This window comes from Gopherus evgoodei, chromosome 7 (genome assembly GCF_007399415.2).
Source record: "Gopherus evgoodei ecotype Sinaloan lineage chromosome 7, rGopEvg1_v1.p, whole genome shotgun sequence".
Lineage (NCBI taxonomy): Eukaryota > Metazoa > Chordata > Testudines > Testudinidae > Gopherus > Gopherus evgoodei.
In genome coordinates, this window is record NC_044328.1 from 106,308,954 (window position 1) to 106,328,353 (window position 19,400).

Here is a 19,400-nt window from a genome sequence, read left to right on the forward strand (position 1 = left end):
ATGAGCACTTCTGTCTATAAGGATACAAAAGTGATCATCTTGATTTAACTACAAGATTTCAACATGCCTTTGAAGTAAGCGAGAGAAGAAAATAAAAGATAAAACTTATTGAAAGTGGGGAGAATCTGATAGCTGAAAACACCAAACTTCAAGAACTCGATCAAATAGAGGAGCCTAAGGGAATTTAGAGCAAAATCCTCATTCAATTACAATGGAAATTAGGCATCTAGTTCCCTTAAGCTCCTTTGAAAATCCCAGCCTCTGCTAGCCTTAAGATTTGGGTCACACTATCTGAAAAGTTTTTTGTGAAACCCTGTTTTGAATGGTCTGGGAGGAACAGTAGCTTGATATATTTGTTGTTTGCTCCTCACCTACTCCCTCCATTTCTTGCTGCTTTTTGCATTAACTGCTGGACTGCTTCACTGTATTTATAAGATGAAATCCTGGTCACTTTGAAGTCAGTGGTAAAACTCTCATAGATTTCGATAGGGCCAGGATTTCACCTTTTCAGCCTTTTGTTAGGTGTGTAGTGATACACTGCTGTTATTAATGTGGGACACTTAATTATACCAAAAGTGATGAAAACACTATGCAGATAAGAGGAAAGTGATGCAACGTGCAATTTTCTCCCTATTTTAAGCTTCGCCTCTTTTTTCTCCCATTGGTATTTTAACCTTTGCTTCTGTGCTTTTTTTAAATAAAAGTGGGTATATTTTATATATGACTAACTCTTCCCCTAAACTTTTAACAAAGTTTTTTATTTTTAAAAGTGGAAATTTCTTTTAATTATTTTAATGGTTATTTCTAATATTTTCATAAATAACATATGGGACATATTAAAGGTGACCTGCAAAGGGGAAAATTGGGCTAATGTCCTTTTGCTTCTTTCTGATTTATTAAATGTGCTTGAAGTTTTGTCTACCCTGGAAGACTCTTTAATGCTTTGACTGAATATTAATAAAATGATGATGCTTTAAGAGTTACTTGTGAGCAATTAAGAGGGAAAAGGGTTTTTAGTCAGACTGCAAACATGCAGGATAATTTTTTAACTCCTATGTAACTTCAGACACTGACACTTTGGATAAAAGGTGTTCTTGTTAAAAATTGAACATGTTTATTGTGCACTGTTGCATCTGAACTGTTCTGAGCAACAAAAGACTACTTACTACTAGTCGTAGTAATAATTACAGGGCACTATTGTGCTATATGCTGTATGAACACAGTGCCTTGCACAGTGGGGTCCTAGTCCATGATTAGGTATGATTATTGCAGTAATACAGATAATAAGACAGTCCCTGTCCCAAAGATATTAAAAAGACAAAGGGTAATTCTAAGGTAGAAAAACAAGCAGAAAACCATAAAAAAGCCCCTCAAAACCCTTCAGACCACATTAATTCATCATAAAGAAGCAAACAAAAGTGGAATCTACCTTTAAAATAATTTCCACTTTACCTCTGAAGTACACAGTCTCAGTAAATAATTCTTACAATAAACTAGAATACTGTACTAGTGTGCCAGCTTCTTGAGGAGCAGTCACTGGAGAATATCAATTCTGGGATGGTAATCAAAAACTTTAACAAATGCATAAACATATTCAGCCAAAAATATGGATATATCTGTGTTTATTCAAATAGTTCACTTTGTAAGCCGCTCTCTCTAAAATAAATTTCTCAAAAATATACAGAGAGGAGTACTTCAAATTCTTTAACAAATCCAGTGTCTGCTAGCCTTACTCATGTTGAGTAGTAACTTACTGCAGAATTGTGGAATAAAGTACCAATCTTAAGTAAAGATGGCAGAATTTGGTCCTGTGTTTTTTCTTTGCTTTCTTGCCACTTCCCTATTTGGGGTTGCAGCTTTTATAGACGTCTTCCAAAACTTATGATTGTATTCCAGGCTGTTGTACAGATTGGTCTCTCTGAGGTCGACTGATATCCAGTCCATGTATCAAGACTTTGTTTTCCTCCTTGGTCATCTTCCACCCACAACCATTGCAAGAGCAATCATACCAGTATAGCTCTCAGGTCTCTGCTGAATATGCTCAAACCAGCCTAGTTTTCCCCAACTTATCTTCAATTGGAGCAACCCCTGCATTAGGCCCCTAACAACCTAATTTTGTTTCCCATCGTGGAGTGTCCTACCGTTTGTCCATCTCAACATTTTCATTTCTGTAGTGGAGAGTGTACTGAAATCTTATCTTTTCTAGTGGCTGGCCTAGTCACTGTCCCGTATATTAGGATGGCTCAAATTAGTTTTATACACTGTACCTTTTAACATTATTGGTATCTTCTTGTCACAAGGAACTGGAGTCAGTTCTCTCCATTTGAACTTGTCATAGCCTCGATTTTTACCAATATTGACTCTAAGTCCAGCCTGCTCAAAACTGTGTTGCCACATTCCAAAGTTGGCTTGCAAGGTCTCAAAATCTTCTACATATGTCACCAAGTCCTGTGTATTTATTATTATATATAAATATGGCCAAGTCAAAACAAACTTTTCCATTTGCTTTGAATTCTGTTGATACTTCATGGCATCTTGCATACTGTTGTTAAATTGTTGTACAATATAAAAATGGAAAACATCAGTAGCAGCTTTTAATCAATCAGTTGTATTCATGTGTGATGTAGGGTTTACTGAAGAAGTTATGCCAAAAATCAAATTGTGGTCTGCAAAGCCTGTATTAAACTTATAAACTGTCTCCACACATATGAACACACTATGAATCACTGTGGTGGAGGAAATGTTAAAAATTAGGTTTTTTCATCAGAATTCTTAATAAAAAACATGCAGAAAATACACTGCTGAAAGCAGTTTGAGTTGGCCAGGAAAATAGACCAAGGTCAAAAAAGACCACCTTCTTTTACACTAATTATAGACTGCTTTTAGTTTTGACCATGCATGGATTTGTGCAGAGTCCAAAATCTGCAGCACATTTTGCTGCCATAAACTAGTTACACACCCATTCTAACTAATTGTTTTATGATGTGGCTGCCACCATTATGAATGGAGTTGTTCTCATCTATAAATCAGGCAGGTGGGTAGCTAATGTGGATGCAGGATTCTTATGTTCAGCTCCTTCTCCAGGGGTGCAGGCAGACTGCCTCAGGTGCTTTTTTGCCTTGCTAGAAGAAACTGTGGCTGGTATATATGTGAAATCCAGTCTTCTTTCCTGACCTCTGTAGAGTTCTGTAACAACATGGAATAAGGAAAGACAGAACACTTTTCTCTTTTCTGCCTTGCTCCTCCTTTCCTCTTGGCCCCCCCCCCCAAAAAAAAAAGCCAGGAAAGAAGGGTTGAAAATGCTTCAGGCAGTGGATCCATTGTGCTCTCCCTTATCCCCCCCCCCCCCCCCAAAATCTACCCACCATGGCTTCATACAACTGCTGTAGCTCGGTCTGAATGATCGGTGCGGGGAAAACTAGTTGTGAATTGGCAAAAGCTTGTGCTAAATGCCAGCTGTCCAAGCCAATGCTCATCATTCCACTCTTTTTTTTGTGTAAATGGCTTTTCTCATGGCCATCTATGTGAGCATCAGGTCACAGAACTAGAAGTGGAGATCTGGGGAGGCTATAAATTCAAAAACTCCACTTTCTGATAAATCTAGTTTTTTCTAAGAAGCTGGTAAATGCTGATTGTTCTCAGTTTGACTTTTCAGTCATATATAAAAAACCTGTAGAATAACTTTACAAAGTAAAATTAATCCTTCATTAACTAGCTGAAGTATTTAAGAATGGATATTATTAAATAGCAAAAGCAAATACTTAACATAATTTCTGCTATCTTCATTATGCTTTGCATTATAGCAAAGTTATAGTTAACTGGGTGATCATCTGCTTAATTTCCCATGCCAGAATCAAATTTTTGTTCAAGCATGGATATGGAGTAATACTGTCCTCTTTAAATTTGGTCATGGAATGTGAATGACATAGACGTGCACAGGGAAATGCTTGCTGAATTTGGACTTGGATAGTAACGTTTATTTTGTTTGGCAGACAAGTTCATAGACGAAGGACGTCTAACCAAAGTGGAAGAAACAAAGCTTTTGAGAGGTTAGATTTCTGATTTATTTAACTCCTTTTGAAGCATGTTTTATTAGTGGGTGTATTTAAAATAAGTTTCTGATTTAAACCAATAACTTAATAATTTTTTTGTTAAATATTGGATATACAAGGTAATTTTTTTAACAAGTCCACAAAGAGAGTAAATATAGCTAGTGTCCATTGATACATCACTATATAACTATTTTACGGGGAGAAATCGTAAGGAAACTACTTTGAGGAATGGGGGTGTGTGGAGGACTGGTCTTGACTGACTTCTCACCTGTGTATTTCTCATCCAAAGGTTTTTTAAAAAAGAATTTTTTGCAAGCTTGTTTAAAATCTCTCACTACTAAATAAATTTCAGATTGAGTTTTTTCACTGAGCAGAACCAGAATATATTAGTTAGTCTTAGTTAACAGCTAAGAGGAAAAAGGTGTGGGTTTTTGTAAATAATCTAGAAATATCCTAACACTGTTAGCATGAACCCTAATCTTATAAACCTGCTTTTTTAAAGATAAAACATGAATGTGCGACCCTTTAAAGTTTGTCACTTTCTTATTTCATGATCTTCTTATAAGGAAAACTAAAATACAAATATTTATTTGTGGGCAACTTAAGTCTCTTAATATTAATGAGCCTCATGTTGCAAAGCCAAAATCAGGAGTGCTACAGATGTTAGTAATTTATGATAGTCCCAACATTGAGCACAATATTAACATTTTAATATTTTGTTTCTTCAGTGGATATAGTGGTAAAGTGCTGACATTTAACAATTTTTTCCATCCTTTTCATTAATATTTCTTAATATATCAGAGTATTGATTTCTGCTCATCTGTCATCATAGATATTGTTACATTTAAACATATTTTGGTCGTTCTGGATTTCAGCTTTGTTTTTAGAATTACTTCATCTTCTCTGTACAACTCCATTTTAGCTTGTTACCAAGCTTGTATAAACTCCAGACTACATGCCATGTTTGGCAAAAGAATGCATACAATAAGCCTAACTGAAATTTAACACTTGCATGCCAGTATTATCTTGCAAAATGATAAGCTATTTTTAGTATTTATAAATACTGTAATGAGTATGGTGTCAACACATTTTAAAATAGACTTTATTTTATTATCTCATGCATTAAAGTAACTCACTTTCACTATTGAAAGTGTGAAAAAATTGAAATGGAAAAAAAAATCCCAGGAAAGAGCTTTGTGTTACCAAACTGTGGTATATAAAAATTAGTCAAATTTTTCATAAAAGTGCAATACCTGCAGATTTTGGAAAAGTGAGCTTAGTATATATGAAAGTAGGGGACTACACTAAAGAGTTGTACAAGTAGCTATTGGGCCAGATTTTGATCACAGTTACATTGTGGTAAGCTCTGAGTAAATGAGATCAGAATTGGACTACTGAATGAATTTCTGTCCTTGAGTCTGCCACTGCTCCTCCTGAAAATACCCCTATTACTTTTAATATTTGTTTTAGGCTTCTTAACCAAGGGTGACCAAGAAACTACCTAAACTTTGTGGCATTAGACCCAGGCAAATGTCCATAAGAAAGTAGGATGAGACCACTAAAGTAATATGTACTTGTTGACTTCTGGTTTCCAGAATAGAAATCTAGTTCCTCAACCTACCAAGCTACTTGGGGCTTGCCACATAGTAACTCACTATGAGGATGAGCCAGGGTGTGACTCTGTATTTACTAGCTTGCCATGCAGTAATTTACTGCGTGGACCTGCAGTGAAAGTTCTGGAGCAGTTTAGCATTCTGTGTTTTCAAGCTGCAGTATGCTAATCCACATTCCAAGACTTTCACTGAGTTACTGAGCAGCAACCTGGTGTGTGGTAAATTCACATCCTGGCTTGTTGCGCAAGAATTCACCATCTAGGCAAGTCCTTAGTCACTTTGACTTCTACCATTTCAGATGCACAATCCTGCACATGGCGTCTCCTAAAATCCAGTAAAGTCTAACTCTGATTATGGATCTTGTGTGCGTGATGGAATCCAGGGTCTAGAACTTGTACCTTTTATCCTATTTTGCATAGAGCAAATACTAGATATGCTATATATGGAAATGGAGTTACCCGATGTAAACTTGCTCATCTTAATATTTCTGGAATAGCCACTGACATAAACAACATGGGACAAACTTTTAGAGCCTAAATTTGACAGTGCTAGTCTAGCCACCTAGGTTTTAAAGCAAATATGTTATTTTGGTTAATGCTTGTCAGAGCTCCAAAGGCAATTTTATGGACTGGATTATAATTATTTGGTAGTTACTATGTACCTTCTATCCAAGTACAATGAAATGCTTTAAAAAGATTAATGAATGAAATCTCTTATCCCTGTAAGGTAGGGAAGTACTTCTCTCACTTTACAGACAGGGAAAGTTAGACACTGAGGTTAAGTAACTTGTCCATGGTAAGTGTGAAGCAGAGCAAGGAAATAGCTGCCAGAACTCTTGAACCATTAGTCTTAGGGGAAGGCATATGTTGATGGCTACCACCTTCTTTCTTGACTAACATCTGTTAACAAAAATGAGGTACCTTGTTTGTTTATTTATCTTCTGTTGTGACTCACACATCTGGATGTTCCTCTGACATGATGACCTGGTGCAATCTTTTTTACCTTGTCCTGTATGAAAGGGAAAAGCATATTCTGTTAAACTATCTGTGTCTTACCCTTTGACCACTTGTCTGTTTCCCGGAGCAAGGGTGTTAGTTTCTGTTGAATTTGTTTTTGCTTTTCAGTTCCGCGGAGTCTTTGTCTGACAAGAAATAACAAGTTCACAGTGTCTGATAACTTTCTTTTACATAATTCTGATAGGTTTCCCATGCACTTATTTGCCTATAACTGCATATTCTTTCTTCGCTCTTCTGCTAGATGGTTTCTTTGGGGTTTTTTTTGGGTGGGGGGTGGCACGTACATTAAATATCAGCAGGTGAAGACAGGATTTGTGTTGACAGTGCTTCATGCTGATATGGAAGGAAAGACTCTATACTGGGAGCATTATAATAGCTATCTGTGTATCTAAATCCTTCATTACCTGGCACTTGTGCCCAAGGAGAAGGGTCCACCAATTTGTGGGTAGACAACAGTGCTATCCAAACAAGCCAGAGTGCAATGAGCCAAGAATACTTTTATGTGTGTCCTCAAGCCTTGATGATGAGGGCATGATTCATAATTCTTGTCTTTTGGTCCGCCGCCATTGTGTCTGTGTGCATCCATCTGAGCTAAATTGAAGTTCAGAGATAAAATTAAGCTATTACAGGCACATAAAGTGAGTCTTTGGCCTTGGTGAGTCAAGCGGACTGTTGCATGGGAAAAGGATGAATTAGGATAATGAAGTCCACTTCCCTTCCCGTTTTCTCTCCTTGTGAGACCTCTAGACCTAGCCAAAAAACTGCTTCCATGGTTCCATTAAACTTCATGTAACTATCTAGAGGACAGAATATAGAAGGCTGATGATCCATAAGCCCTTTCAGAGGTGCTTTTGTGCAAGCATTTAGACCATTTCCTATTAACATAACTTAAACGTAAAACTATTTTAAAAAAACTAGTTAAAATACTGATGATTCGCATTACTAAGATTAATCTTTGTTCATATTTCATTTCAAATTTATATTACAACACAATGCACATACGCATCTATTGCTGTTCTTTTACTTAGTCAAAACACTGCAAAATCAAGTTTTGTTCTCAGCAGCATTTTCTTTCCATCATGATACAATATCTGTATTGTTCTGGAAATGTTGTTGCTGTTTTTTCTGATTTGTTCCCAGAAAGACTGAACAAAACAACCAGCTTTTACACTGGGTTCCAACTGGCAAGAGTACAGCTTTAAACAAAAGCTGAGGCTATCTATGAGGCAGTTACCATCTCATGTTAGACTGTAACATTAAATATTTGATCCTATGGCTGTTTAATTCATTTTGGAGTGGGATTTTAAAGACACAAGAAAAACACTGGCTTTTATTAAAGCACAAGTGTAACAGTTTTCTTCAGTTCTGCACTTTAAGCAGCTTCTAGCAGTAGATCTAGAATTTATACTAAGAGGGGAGGAAAGCCATAGGAAAAACACACATTTTAATTGAGGTTCTCCTTCTCTCTTACAGAAAACCAAGCAAGAGCAAAAGAATCTGATTTGTCAGATACTCTTAGTCCAAGCAAGGAGAAAAGCAGTGACGACACTACAGGTAAATTTGGGTGTAAATTTCTGCAAAATGGCTTTGGTGTTCGTAAGTATGTTACGGTTTGCTATTAGAATCTAGAACATAAGCTATATTTCATATTTAGCCCAGCCAAATAAAGTCTACCTGCTGTTTTAAAGCAATTTAACTTTTTTGTTTTAGATGCTCAAATGGATGAACAAGAACTAAATGAACCTATTGCTAAAGTATCTCTTTTAAAAGGTAAACAAATTTACATATTTTTTAACTTTAAGATGTAGTGTGACATCCACATTCTGAATAATACATGCGTGTTTTATTCTAGGACTCTGTATTTCTGTCAGATGAATATTTGTAGTTAAGTGAGAAGTGCTCCAGTTTAAATATTTAAATTACTTTGTTAGGGAGGTATGTTTGAAAAGAAATTGTGATTCATTCATCTGAAATAAAATAATGTAGCCAAGTGATAGTGTAGAGATAAGTGACATTTTAAAATTAGAGTACTCTTTTTTTTTTTTCTCCAGTTCACACCAGTGCTGCTAAAATAAATCTTCATTTGTAACTTAAAGCACAAGTCAAGAAAATAATAGTTTTTCTTTGTGTTCTGTTTCTTGGTTGTTAATCTGTGTATCTCTTCTGGTCATTGTTACCCAATAATGCTTAAAATGGCTATTATCTGTGTAAATTGTTTCCATCAGTGATGAAAAAGTCTCTTTAGTTTGTAATTTTGGTATTATTTGTATTTAGAGAACTGTAAATCTTCAGTTATGAATATATTTATGGTTTATCGTAGATGTTACCTTAGATTTTTCAGGATTTGCTAAACAAAACAGCCTATATTGGATATATTAACTTTGGACATTGAAATTAGAAAATCAAATTCTTCTGCAGGAGACCTTCATACTGCAGTCAGACCTAAAAATGTATTTACTGTTTAACAGAAAACTTGCCATGTTCAGCCAATTGATTTTTTCAAATTGATCACATGAAAAATAGTTTAAATATAAGTGATAAAATATTAATATACCATTATATTTAACATGTTGAAAGGTAAACTTTTGCTTCACTTCTGTAATTATTGACTTTTTTCTTTTATGGTCAACAATGATACAGTTCTTATGTTGGGTTACAAATGAAAGGAACACTATTAACTTTGTTAGCTCAAAAACTTGGAAACCATACAGAAACTAACATAAGATCACTTCCTCAGTTGTATATATTTTCCCAAATTTTTACTGGAAAAGATGAGAGATTTTTATATCTGAAGTACTTCAGAGCAATTACAAAATGTTCAGTGAAATAGCTAACCAACAAAAATATATGGAGTATAGCTTATTTTGGCAGATTAGAATCTGGTGAAACAGTTTAAGAATTCAAATGTTTGAAAAGTCAAGGACATATCAGTAAGTTTGGTTTGGTAAATGTAATTAATGCCATTAATGGGAACTTAGATATATGCACTGACTTCATCTGCCAATAGATAAAATTTAATACTGTCACGTTCCGTAAGTTAACATAATTACTTTAATATTTTTAGTAGTAAATTTCAATATGTGGAATGTGTTGCTTCTTTCAAAGAAAAGCTACATGAATATTACTGGTTGTGAATTTTATCATAATATGTTGTTGAAGCAGACAAACCTTGAAGTACAAAATATGTGTGTATACTTCAGAATGTGTGTTTATCTGCAGTTCTTCTTATGCAGGACAGAAAGCCAAGAAATAATTTGCAATAGCAAATAATAGAACAATAGCAAATCCCTGTTCACCCACATTTCAGATAAATATATGTATATATGTAATAAATATATTTATTTTAACCAGAAACTAATTTCGAATGTTGAAAGATAATTCATTAATCCCTCTGTATTTAATGTATTAAATATTGTCTTAAGTTTGAAGTATTATAATTCAACTATGTAAATGAGTTCAAGGCTGAAATTTGTAAAACAGGGTATCAAACTACAAAAGAATTCACTTATTTAAAAATCAGTTTGTCTGCCTTTTAAGATATGCATGCTGTACTGTAGGCAAAAAATACCTTATTACAAAAGTATTACTTTTACCATTCTGAAACAGTTAATTTTTTTAAGAGCAATTCTGGAAGTCAACATGATTTTAATCATGTTTTTGGTGAGGGAAAAAAAAGTAATGGTGGAAAAGAGCTGTCAGACCATCTAGTTCCCTTTCCTATAATATGCAGGTGGGTTCCTATTGATTTGTTCATGAATGCTTTAGCTACTCTCTATCTGCTTACGTCATGTGAGACGGGAAGATTTTGGCCAATCAGATCCCAGCAAAATCAAACATTAGTTCTCTCAAACAGCACTAAAACCAGAGATCTCAAATAAGTCACATTACTTTACTTAGGCCACTCCTGCAAACAGGGATAATTATTCACACCTGTGAATTATTTATATGGTCTATAACAACCTTTCCACAATTGAAAATCCAAGCAGTCATCAGTACTGAACTTCCAAATTGTTTCCAGCAGGAAAGTAATTTCATTTTTTACATTTTAGTATTTTGTCTTGCCATACAAGAGAAATAATACTGCTGTTGAATTACACATTTAATAAATTACTTTAGATGTTGACCAACCTCATTGATTTGCATGCTGAAATTATTTATTGCTCCTTACAGTCCATTATTATGAAATATCTCTTAAATATCTTCAGCAATAAATCATTAACTTCTGTTAAGTATCAGAGGGGTAACTGTGTTAGACTGGATATTTAAAAAGCAACAAAGAGTCCTGTGACACCTTATCGACTAACAGACATATTGGAGCATAAGCTTTCGTGGGTGAAAACGTGTGTGGGCTGTGTCTGACGAAGTGGGTATTCACCCACAAAAGCTTATGCTCCAATATGTCTGTTAGTCTATAAGGTGCTACAGGACACTCTTGTTGCTTTTTAACTTCTATTGTAATAATTTCACACACAGCCTGTAAGCCAGCAATTTTATTCAACAAACTTTTCAGAATGCTGCATTAGGCATCTCGCTTCCTTCCCTACTAAAGAGAATCTTACTTGTTAGAGTAGGACTTAGTTGGCTTAGCTATGCATTAGTAGAGCCATGGGAAGACAAAAGTTTTACTGAACTAGAAGCTGTTCATGGGGCTTCTAGGAAAATGCAGAAGTGTCAGATGGAGAACTAGTGTTTCAGTTGGTTTGATTATTTACTGGAATGTAGAAAACAACCTAGGAAGTTACTATAATTCATGGAACAAGAGGATGGTGAAACGTTTAATTCTGCTTCTGTTTCTTTCATGTGTGTTTTCTATCATTAAACTTCAAATTTATTAATACTGTTTCTACTTTATACAAGCCGAAGTGTGGGGGAAAAAATCCACAATACTTTTGTGCATTTACCAGACTTTGTTTTGTTGATGAGGTAATGTATTTATCAACTACTAATAGAGGTTTCTTGAAATTTGCCTTTTAAAGACAGGCTAAGTCTGTCAGTAGCTGATAATTACAAAGAAAAGTTGAAGAATTAAAAATAGGTGTCTGTGTCCAACAAATACAGCAGCAGGAAACAATCAAGGCAGCTAGCACTGATAGTTCTTATCATCAACTTCCTAATGTTTCTTTAGATTACAAATGATGCATTCAGTTGTTACATAATACAGTTTGCATACTCAGTGTTTCATGAATTTGACAAAAATGTATGTGTTTAATTTATTTGATTTCAGTAGAACAATGTTTTTTCCCCAGAGGGAGGCTCACATTGGATAGGGTCCTTCAAGAGCTCTGGAAATGGGCTTAGAGGTGCCTCAAATGAGAGCTGGGCAAATGTCTTACTTCATGAAATTGCTTCCACAGATTCTGACTCTTATGGATGCACATGGATATGGGACAACTAAAAGGCAGAGCCTCTCAGGGTTCTGTGCTTATATATGTACAGTAAGACCACTTCTGTAAAGGCAACCATATCGGTGGAGTTCTCATGGTGCCTTTTTTTCCTGCCTGCCGTCAGATTTGGCAGTGTTGGTCTGTTTTTCCTGTAATGACTTTCTAGGGTCTTAACATTTATTTGATGGCAGATTCTGACATTAGACAGATAATTTCAGTTGTGTGGAAAATGTTTCCACAAGTTGTCTCTCGCATACCATCATAGAATATGTCTCACATTTTTGTGACATGGCTCACGGCCTTAAGAAGAATATCCGTGTTCAGACTTCTTGCCTTGAACCAGATTGGTGAAGGAACAAGGCACAAATTATGCTAACTTTTACACAGCAGTTCTAACACTATCCATGGAGACAAACATAGAAGAAGTCCTTGATACTTAAGGGAGTGATTAACTTATTCTTTCAGTGCATTGATACTTTGATGTGAGGCAGAGGCTTTAAGGGTTGGCAGATATATTGGAGCCAGCATTGACTTCTGTGCCCCTGGCATTCTGATGATCTTAAATACAGATAATCTCAGCCACTTGTCTTGAAGCTATTTTGAATGTTGCCCTTTGCACCTTTTTCTGGTTTCAGTATATAGCAAGTTATCCTGCCTGATATCAGCTGAAGGCTTTCTGATACTTAAGAGTGTAGTTTGTCCTCTTCCTCTAGATGTTTTGGAAGTTGGATGCCTTCTACACTTATGATGGTGATTTATTCTTCCTTTTGGATTTGCTGATATATGAATGGTTAATGGAATGTTTTGGGCAAAACTACTTATTTCTCACTTTTCAGAACTCTCATCCTTGCCACTCTCAAAGAGATGTGTCTATATAAACTAGAAAATTTGATGTCCTTTCTTTCCCTATCTCACTTCACTTTGTGTCAGTGTCTGCTTTTGGGAGGAGGGTTTGTCCTATTTTTATCTTTGCCTTATTAATTCTGTTATAGGTCACAACTATTTGTGAGATCAAGAAATATTGTTTTGATGAAGAAACTTAAGTCTAGATAAATATTCTAAAATATTTTGTTTTTCCTTTTCACTTTCTTCCCACGTGAAATATTAACTCTTGAAGACTGAAGTGGTTTACTACTAAGCAGTCATCAAATACTTTTTATAACTCTCATATCACTGATAAGTTTACATGAATTCCTTCTGCAAATATTTGTGTGGCAATTAGAGGGAAAATTGTGCAATATTCATTTTGGGATGAGCATACTTTAGTCCCGTTTAGACTTAAGAAAATATCTTGTGCTATTCTAGATGTGGAAATACACATTCCACAAATTTTAATAGAAACCCTTAATTAAAGCTAGAATGGCCAAAACATTAAGTCCAGCCTTTTAGAATTGCTTGTTGCAATTTTGCATGCAAGGGAAAGAGCACGTAGACTGTGTGTTCCAATTCCGATTCAAGTTGTTCTGAAGAACAGTTTGCAAAATTATACATTTACAAACTAATTGCCACACAGTTCAGTAATCTTTGATAACTTTTTGATGAAATTTTCTTTGTTGGACAATACTGATTCATAAAAACTGGAACTGTTTGAGACATACTGGGCTTGAAGAAACTATGTCAAGAGAAGTTTCTCAGGTTCCGGATGGAATTTCTGGTCAAAATAAGAGCAACTGACCCCCTGAATAGCCTGGAAGGTAGGGCAGTCATTTGGAATGTGGGAGAGTCAGGCTCAAGTCCTTGTTCTACCTGATTTTGAGCAGGTACTTGAACCCAGGAGTCCCACGTTCCAGGTGAGTACCCCTAGTCATTGGGCTGTAGAGTCAATTTCTCTCTCTTTCTGACCAAATTAATATTTATTTGTATGAAGTGGAACAGCTCAAACAGGAGAGAGATCTGAGTTCAAGCCTCTGCTCAGGATCAATCTCTCCTATTTGAGCTGTTCCACTTTGTATAAATAAATATTTGTTTGGTCCGAGGAGGGTGGGGGAAAGAGAAAACCCCCAAAAGTATGGCTCGTGCCTTCTCCCACTCTGTGGACCTGTCTGATAACTTGAATAGTTTTCCAGCTCCTAAGGAACAGTGTTACTGTTAAAATAGAATCTACAGTTGATGGGAGAGAAGCTGTTCACCAGAAATCTTAGCTGAGATTTCTACTCTATCTATCGGTGGGGCACTACTTCTTTACCATACCTGACCTGTACACGACTTGTTTTCAGTACATGAATGAAAAGGTTGACAATCTCATTAGGCATGAAAAAATGTCCAACTACACAAGCTTTTATCTCTGAGAGACTGAGAACAATACCTCTATAATAACGAAAAACTGTGGTTAGAAACTCCAGTTGATCACAGAAGAAAATATTTTGTTCAATTATTTCAGTTTTCCCATTTTATCCTTTTTTATAATCCCAGTATGTAAAAATCTAAACATTAAAAATGTGTGTTTTAAAGAAGCTGGCATCATTACTTCCCCATCCACAAGGTGATTGCTGTGGAAATTAATTGTAGCACTTAATCTTTATACCCTTGTAAGGATCAAAAAAGCTATTGTTACATTTCTCATCTCTGCTGGAGATGTTGTAATGGACATCTTTCCTATATTTTGAGGATATAATAAGACACAAACTTGTGGACACACACAACATGAAATATATATTAATATTCAGTTTGACAAAAATCCAATTTGTTATATTTTAGGGGAGACACCTGCAACAGTGGTCAGCCACAAAGAAAGATCCATGTTCAGGATGTTAACTGCCACAGCATGGAAATGTATAACGCTACTTTGGCGTTCAAGGGGAAAATCCATTAATATGTGGTTAAAGAAATTGCAAGAGATCCAAGACATGGAGTTTATTACTGCATGAATAAGACAAGCACAAGATATTTTTCTGGAGAGATGTGATATGATAAGTACTTTGTGGTGGTATGGTGAAATAACTAGCTTATTTAAGAAAAATAATAATTTGAGACAAGGAACTAACTAGAACAGTTATTTCCTTGATCTAATATAAAGCTAAATAAATAAACAAGTATAAACAATATATAGCAAAAGTAAAAACTTAATAATGAACAATCATTAGTAGTTTGTCTGGACTCTCCAGTAAAAGTATCTCTGGGTCTTGACTAGGGTTTTTCTTCTGCACAATATAAATTAATTTTTGTTCTGTATGGATTTTGGGATTGTCAGTTTATTAACCATAAGCTATGTAATACATGCTTCTTTTGTTTCTCATGTCGGATAGCTGGACTTTCTTGTTCTCTCTATTTTTCTGCAACCAGACAATTGACTTGAATTCCTTGACGTTTCTACCTTACATATATTACATCAATGGAGTTTGACATTGTCTGTTTCCCTATAAGGGCCTGATTCTACAAACCCTTACGTGAATAACACTTACATGAGAAATGTTAAATGCGTAAGAGTTTCAAGGATCACATTCTAAGACTGAAAATTCCTTGGAGCTAGAACTGTCTCTTTCTCCTGTAGTCCGCCAAGTCATACTACTGATACTCAGTTATTAATAGACAATGGAATGATATGCTGTTATTAGTTAAGGTTTTTACACATCTCTTTATATGTTTCTCTTTTCTGCTATTTGAGTATTCAATAAATTCAAGTTGAAAAAGTATTTTGTATTTATTTCAGACAAATATGAATATTTCTAGTCCATTGGCACAGATGATTTCTTTTTGTTCCCTGAGGTCTTTTATTTGTGCAATTTTATAAATAATACAAAAACTTTGAGATGGGGAAGATCAGATTTGAAAAGTTTTATGTATTGTAATTCATATACTTACCATTATTTGAGCTAAAAATACATCCTTAGACATGATCTCAGATTAAAGGAACTTTTAATATTTTCAGAGTAAGATCACAGTGAAGCTAGGGTTTTTTTAGGCCAAAACTTGGCTGGACTTTCAGTTGGGCCTAACATCTGCTTTTCATGTTGACTTCAAATGGCTTGCTTTAGAGTTTCTGTAAAATCAGGGTGCTTTCATGTAAGTGCCTACCTTTAGACACCCAATTCAAAAATGTTAGCCTAGGTATGGCATTATAAATAATGTTGTGTTTTATCATTGTTGAAATGACATACTGAATTCTTTGTGCTAGCAACTTGTGAAGTTGACTTTCAAAGAAACAGTGTACATTCTTTATACTTTATAAATTACTTTACATGCACAAAAAGAACTTTTTTAATGAAATATCGGCAACATAAGGCTTCATGAATGTAATCCTGAGAGATGCCAATTCTATACAATATTTTTAAAAAAAAGTTTAAATTTCACTAAGTGTTATGTAAACTGGGATTCCTTATATATGTGTTATGTTTTTTTGCATGTTGGATTTAACTATGATTGTTTATTTTCATTTCCCTCAAGATTAAAACAAACTGATAAATAAATTAATATTTTTTGCTAATTCTACCTAACCCAATGATAACTATTGTGGCTAATGTTGCATGATTGAATCCAAAAACATTGCCTGTCTTTATGTGGCAGTACAAATAAAATTGCTATGTAAACTTATGCTTTAAAAGAAAAATGTTCTTTTATCAGATGAATTGCAGGGTGCTCAATCAGAAACAGAGACTAAACAAGAAATTCAGCAGCTGCACAAGGAGCTGATTGAAGCCCAAGAGCTGGCTAGAACAAGTAAACAAAAATGCTTTGAACTTCAAGGTGAGACAGAGATAAACAACATTTGAATGACCGCCCTGCAGAATCAAATTTAAGTGCAAATCCAATTAATTGTTCTTAAATAAATATATCAGTTAATCTTAAAAGGGGATGCTTAAACCAATTTTGTCTAATATAGTATATGTTTTGTTTTACTGCCCATATGTAGAAAAAAGTATCTTTAACCTGACAGTGTCTCTAGCTTATAAGTAATCTTTTATACAAAACCTAAATTTTGGGCCTAAATTGACGTGATAGTCTGCTTTGAGCAGTACCACAACTTTTAAGTGAGTTAATGAAATGCAAAATTTATTTATCTATGTGTATTCTTTGATTCATCTATTTTAATTGGATAATTAAGATAGTTAAATGAGTTCACTGATAGCTAGATCATTTTTTAGACTCCTCATCCATACATCCTGTTATAATCGTAGCAGTGCAAATAGCAAAAGTGTTGGTTTGTTTTTGCAGAAAACTGTGTAATGTAGCTCAAACTCATTGTAGTCGACATTCTTTTGGGAAATCTCTACAAATTTCTTTCTATCTGTTTCTCCCTCACACACAATACAGTTGCATTTTCAAGACAAAACGACTGGCAATATTAATTATTTACAATCTGAACTAATTATACTACTACCAAAAATCATTTGAAAGTATTAACTTTTTATTAAACTACTTACATATGTATTAGCGTTGATGATTTGTTGAAATAATCTGATTATCTTAATCTTTCAAAATCCATTTTGGGGAAATAATTTGATTTTGAGAATAACTTTTATATTATTAAACTAGACAGCTGAACATTTTTTTAAATTTTTAACTAATTACAACTTTAGGCACATTTCCACTTTCATTTATAGCACTACTGGAAGAAGAAAGAAAAGCATACCGGCTGCAGGTTGAGGAGTCCACCAAGCAAATACAGTTTCTGCAAGGTATGAAATAATTGATTTTTCTCTCCATTCTTTATACCTCAGGCATAAAAGAAAATACTTCAATCACTTTTGGTGGCATCGGGCAACTTTTATAAAAGGAAATAATTATCTATGAATCTTAGTCTAATTTCTCTTCTTGAGAGTTGAACTGTGTCAATTTATGCTTCTCAGTGATTCATACACTTCTGATTCATTGTATTTTCTAGGTTTTATCAGGAAATAATCTCTAGTGTATGTTTTTTCTCTCTCCCTTTCACTTTTAGATTCTCCAAAAAGGCCTGTTGTGCTACCTTACATTGTCTTTTGACAGGCATTCTGAACTTGACAGGCATGCTCAATTCTTAGTGTTTTAGGGTTTATGCTGTCATAAACAGATAGCTAAGGGTTAATGTCTCTTCCACCTGAAGCACCTGACCAGAGGACCAATCAGGAAACCGGATTTTTTCAACTTTGGGTGGAGGGAATTTTGTGTCTGAGGTCTTTGTTTTCTGTCTGCCTGCTTTCTCTGAGCTTTGGAGAAGTAGTTCTGTTTTCTAATCTTCTGTTAGTTTTCTTTTGTGTGCTGCCTCTTTGATTTGTTCTTCTCTTTCTTTCATTTCCATCTCTTTTTGTTTTATTTCTAGTTCCTGTTTGTGTTTTTCCATCTCTCGCCTGTGTTCAGCTTCTTTGATTTGTTCTTCGGCCTCAATTTTTGCCTTAGAAGTCATGGTTCCTGTTTTCTTGTGTTGGGGTGCCCTCCGGTGTTTATCTTCCGAACTGCAGGTTCTCTGTTGCCTCCTGAAGTCTGCCTAGCAACAGTGCCTTTAGCTAATCTTCAATGTTAAGTAAACCTGAAAAACCACTTTATTTGCATTTATATAGTGCTGGTAATGACTCTCAATGGGAGTGCTATTGTGTGACAAAAGACTTTTAATAGCACCTTAATGATTTCTTGCTTAACATGCAAGCCACAAACTGCCAGAGAGAGCAAAAAAAAAAAAAAAATTCTCTCTGGTTCCCTTTTAAAATCAAACTGTTTCTCTCTGCTAAAAAGCCCTTAGCAGAGAAAAGAAAAATATAATATTCCTACTGGCTTCTGGATTCTGTCTATATCCCACCGCTGCTACACCATGTCATAACCTTAGTCCCAGATTTGGACCTTAGCGTCCAAATTATGGGGGTTAGCATGAAAACCTCCAAGCTTAGCTACCAGCTTGGACCTGGTACTTGCTGCCAACCAAAAAATTAGAGTGTTTTGGGGCACTCTGGTCCCCCTGGAAAACCTTCCCTGGGGACCCCAAGACCCAAATCCCTTGAGTTTCACAACAAAGGGAAATAATCCTTTTTCCCTTCCCCCCTCCAGGTGCTCCTGGAGAGATACACAGACACAAGCTCTGTGAATCCAAACAGAGTGACTCCCCCTCTCCGTTTCCAGTCCTGGAAACAAAAGTACTTTCCTCTTCACCCAGAGGGAATGCAAAATCAGGCTAGCAAATCCAACACACACAGATCTCCCCCCCCTGATTTCTTCCTCCCACCAATTCCCTGGTGAGTACAGACTCAATTTTCCTGAAATTTCCCAGTAAAGAAAACTTCAACAGGTCTTAAAAGAAAGCTTTATATAAAAAGAAAGAAAAATACATACAAATGGTCTCTCTGTATTAAGGTGACACAATACAGGGTTAATTGCTTAAAAGAATATTGAATAAACAGCCTTATTCAAAAAGAATACAAATCAAAG

At 35.2% G+C, this 19,400-nt stretch overlaps 1 protein-coding gene across 15 annotated transcripts in view; it reads left to right on the plus strand.

Moving 5' to 3' along the window:
- Window positions 1–19,400, plus strand: part of SLMAP (sarcolemma associated protein) — a 179,887-nt gene that overhangs the window by 139,788 nt on the left and 20,699 nt on the right. For 11 of the 15 annotated variants that reach the window (XM_030571345.1, XM_030571351.1, XM_030571349.1 and 8 more), the window contains 5 exons: window positions 3,993–4,049; window positions 8,155–8,235; window positions 8,392–8,451; window positions 16,626–16,748; window positions 17,606–17,680. In XM_030571345.1, the coding sequence (XP_030427205.1) occupies window positions 3,993–4,049; window positions 8,155–8,235; window positions 8,392–8,451; window positions 16,626–16,748; window positions 17,606–17,680 (396 nt within the window). The remainder of the gene's footprint in view (window positions 1–3,992; window positions 4,050–8,154; window positions 8,236–8,391; window positions 8,452–16,625; window positions 16,749–17,605; window positions 17,681–19,400) is intronic. The other 4 variants (XM_030571356.1, XM_030571360.1, XM_030571357.1 and 1 more) reach the window with 2 other exon arrangements.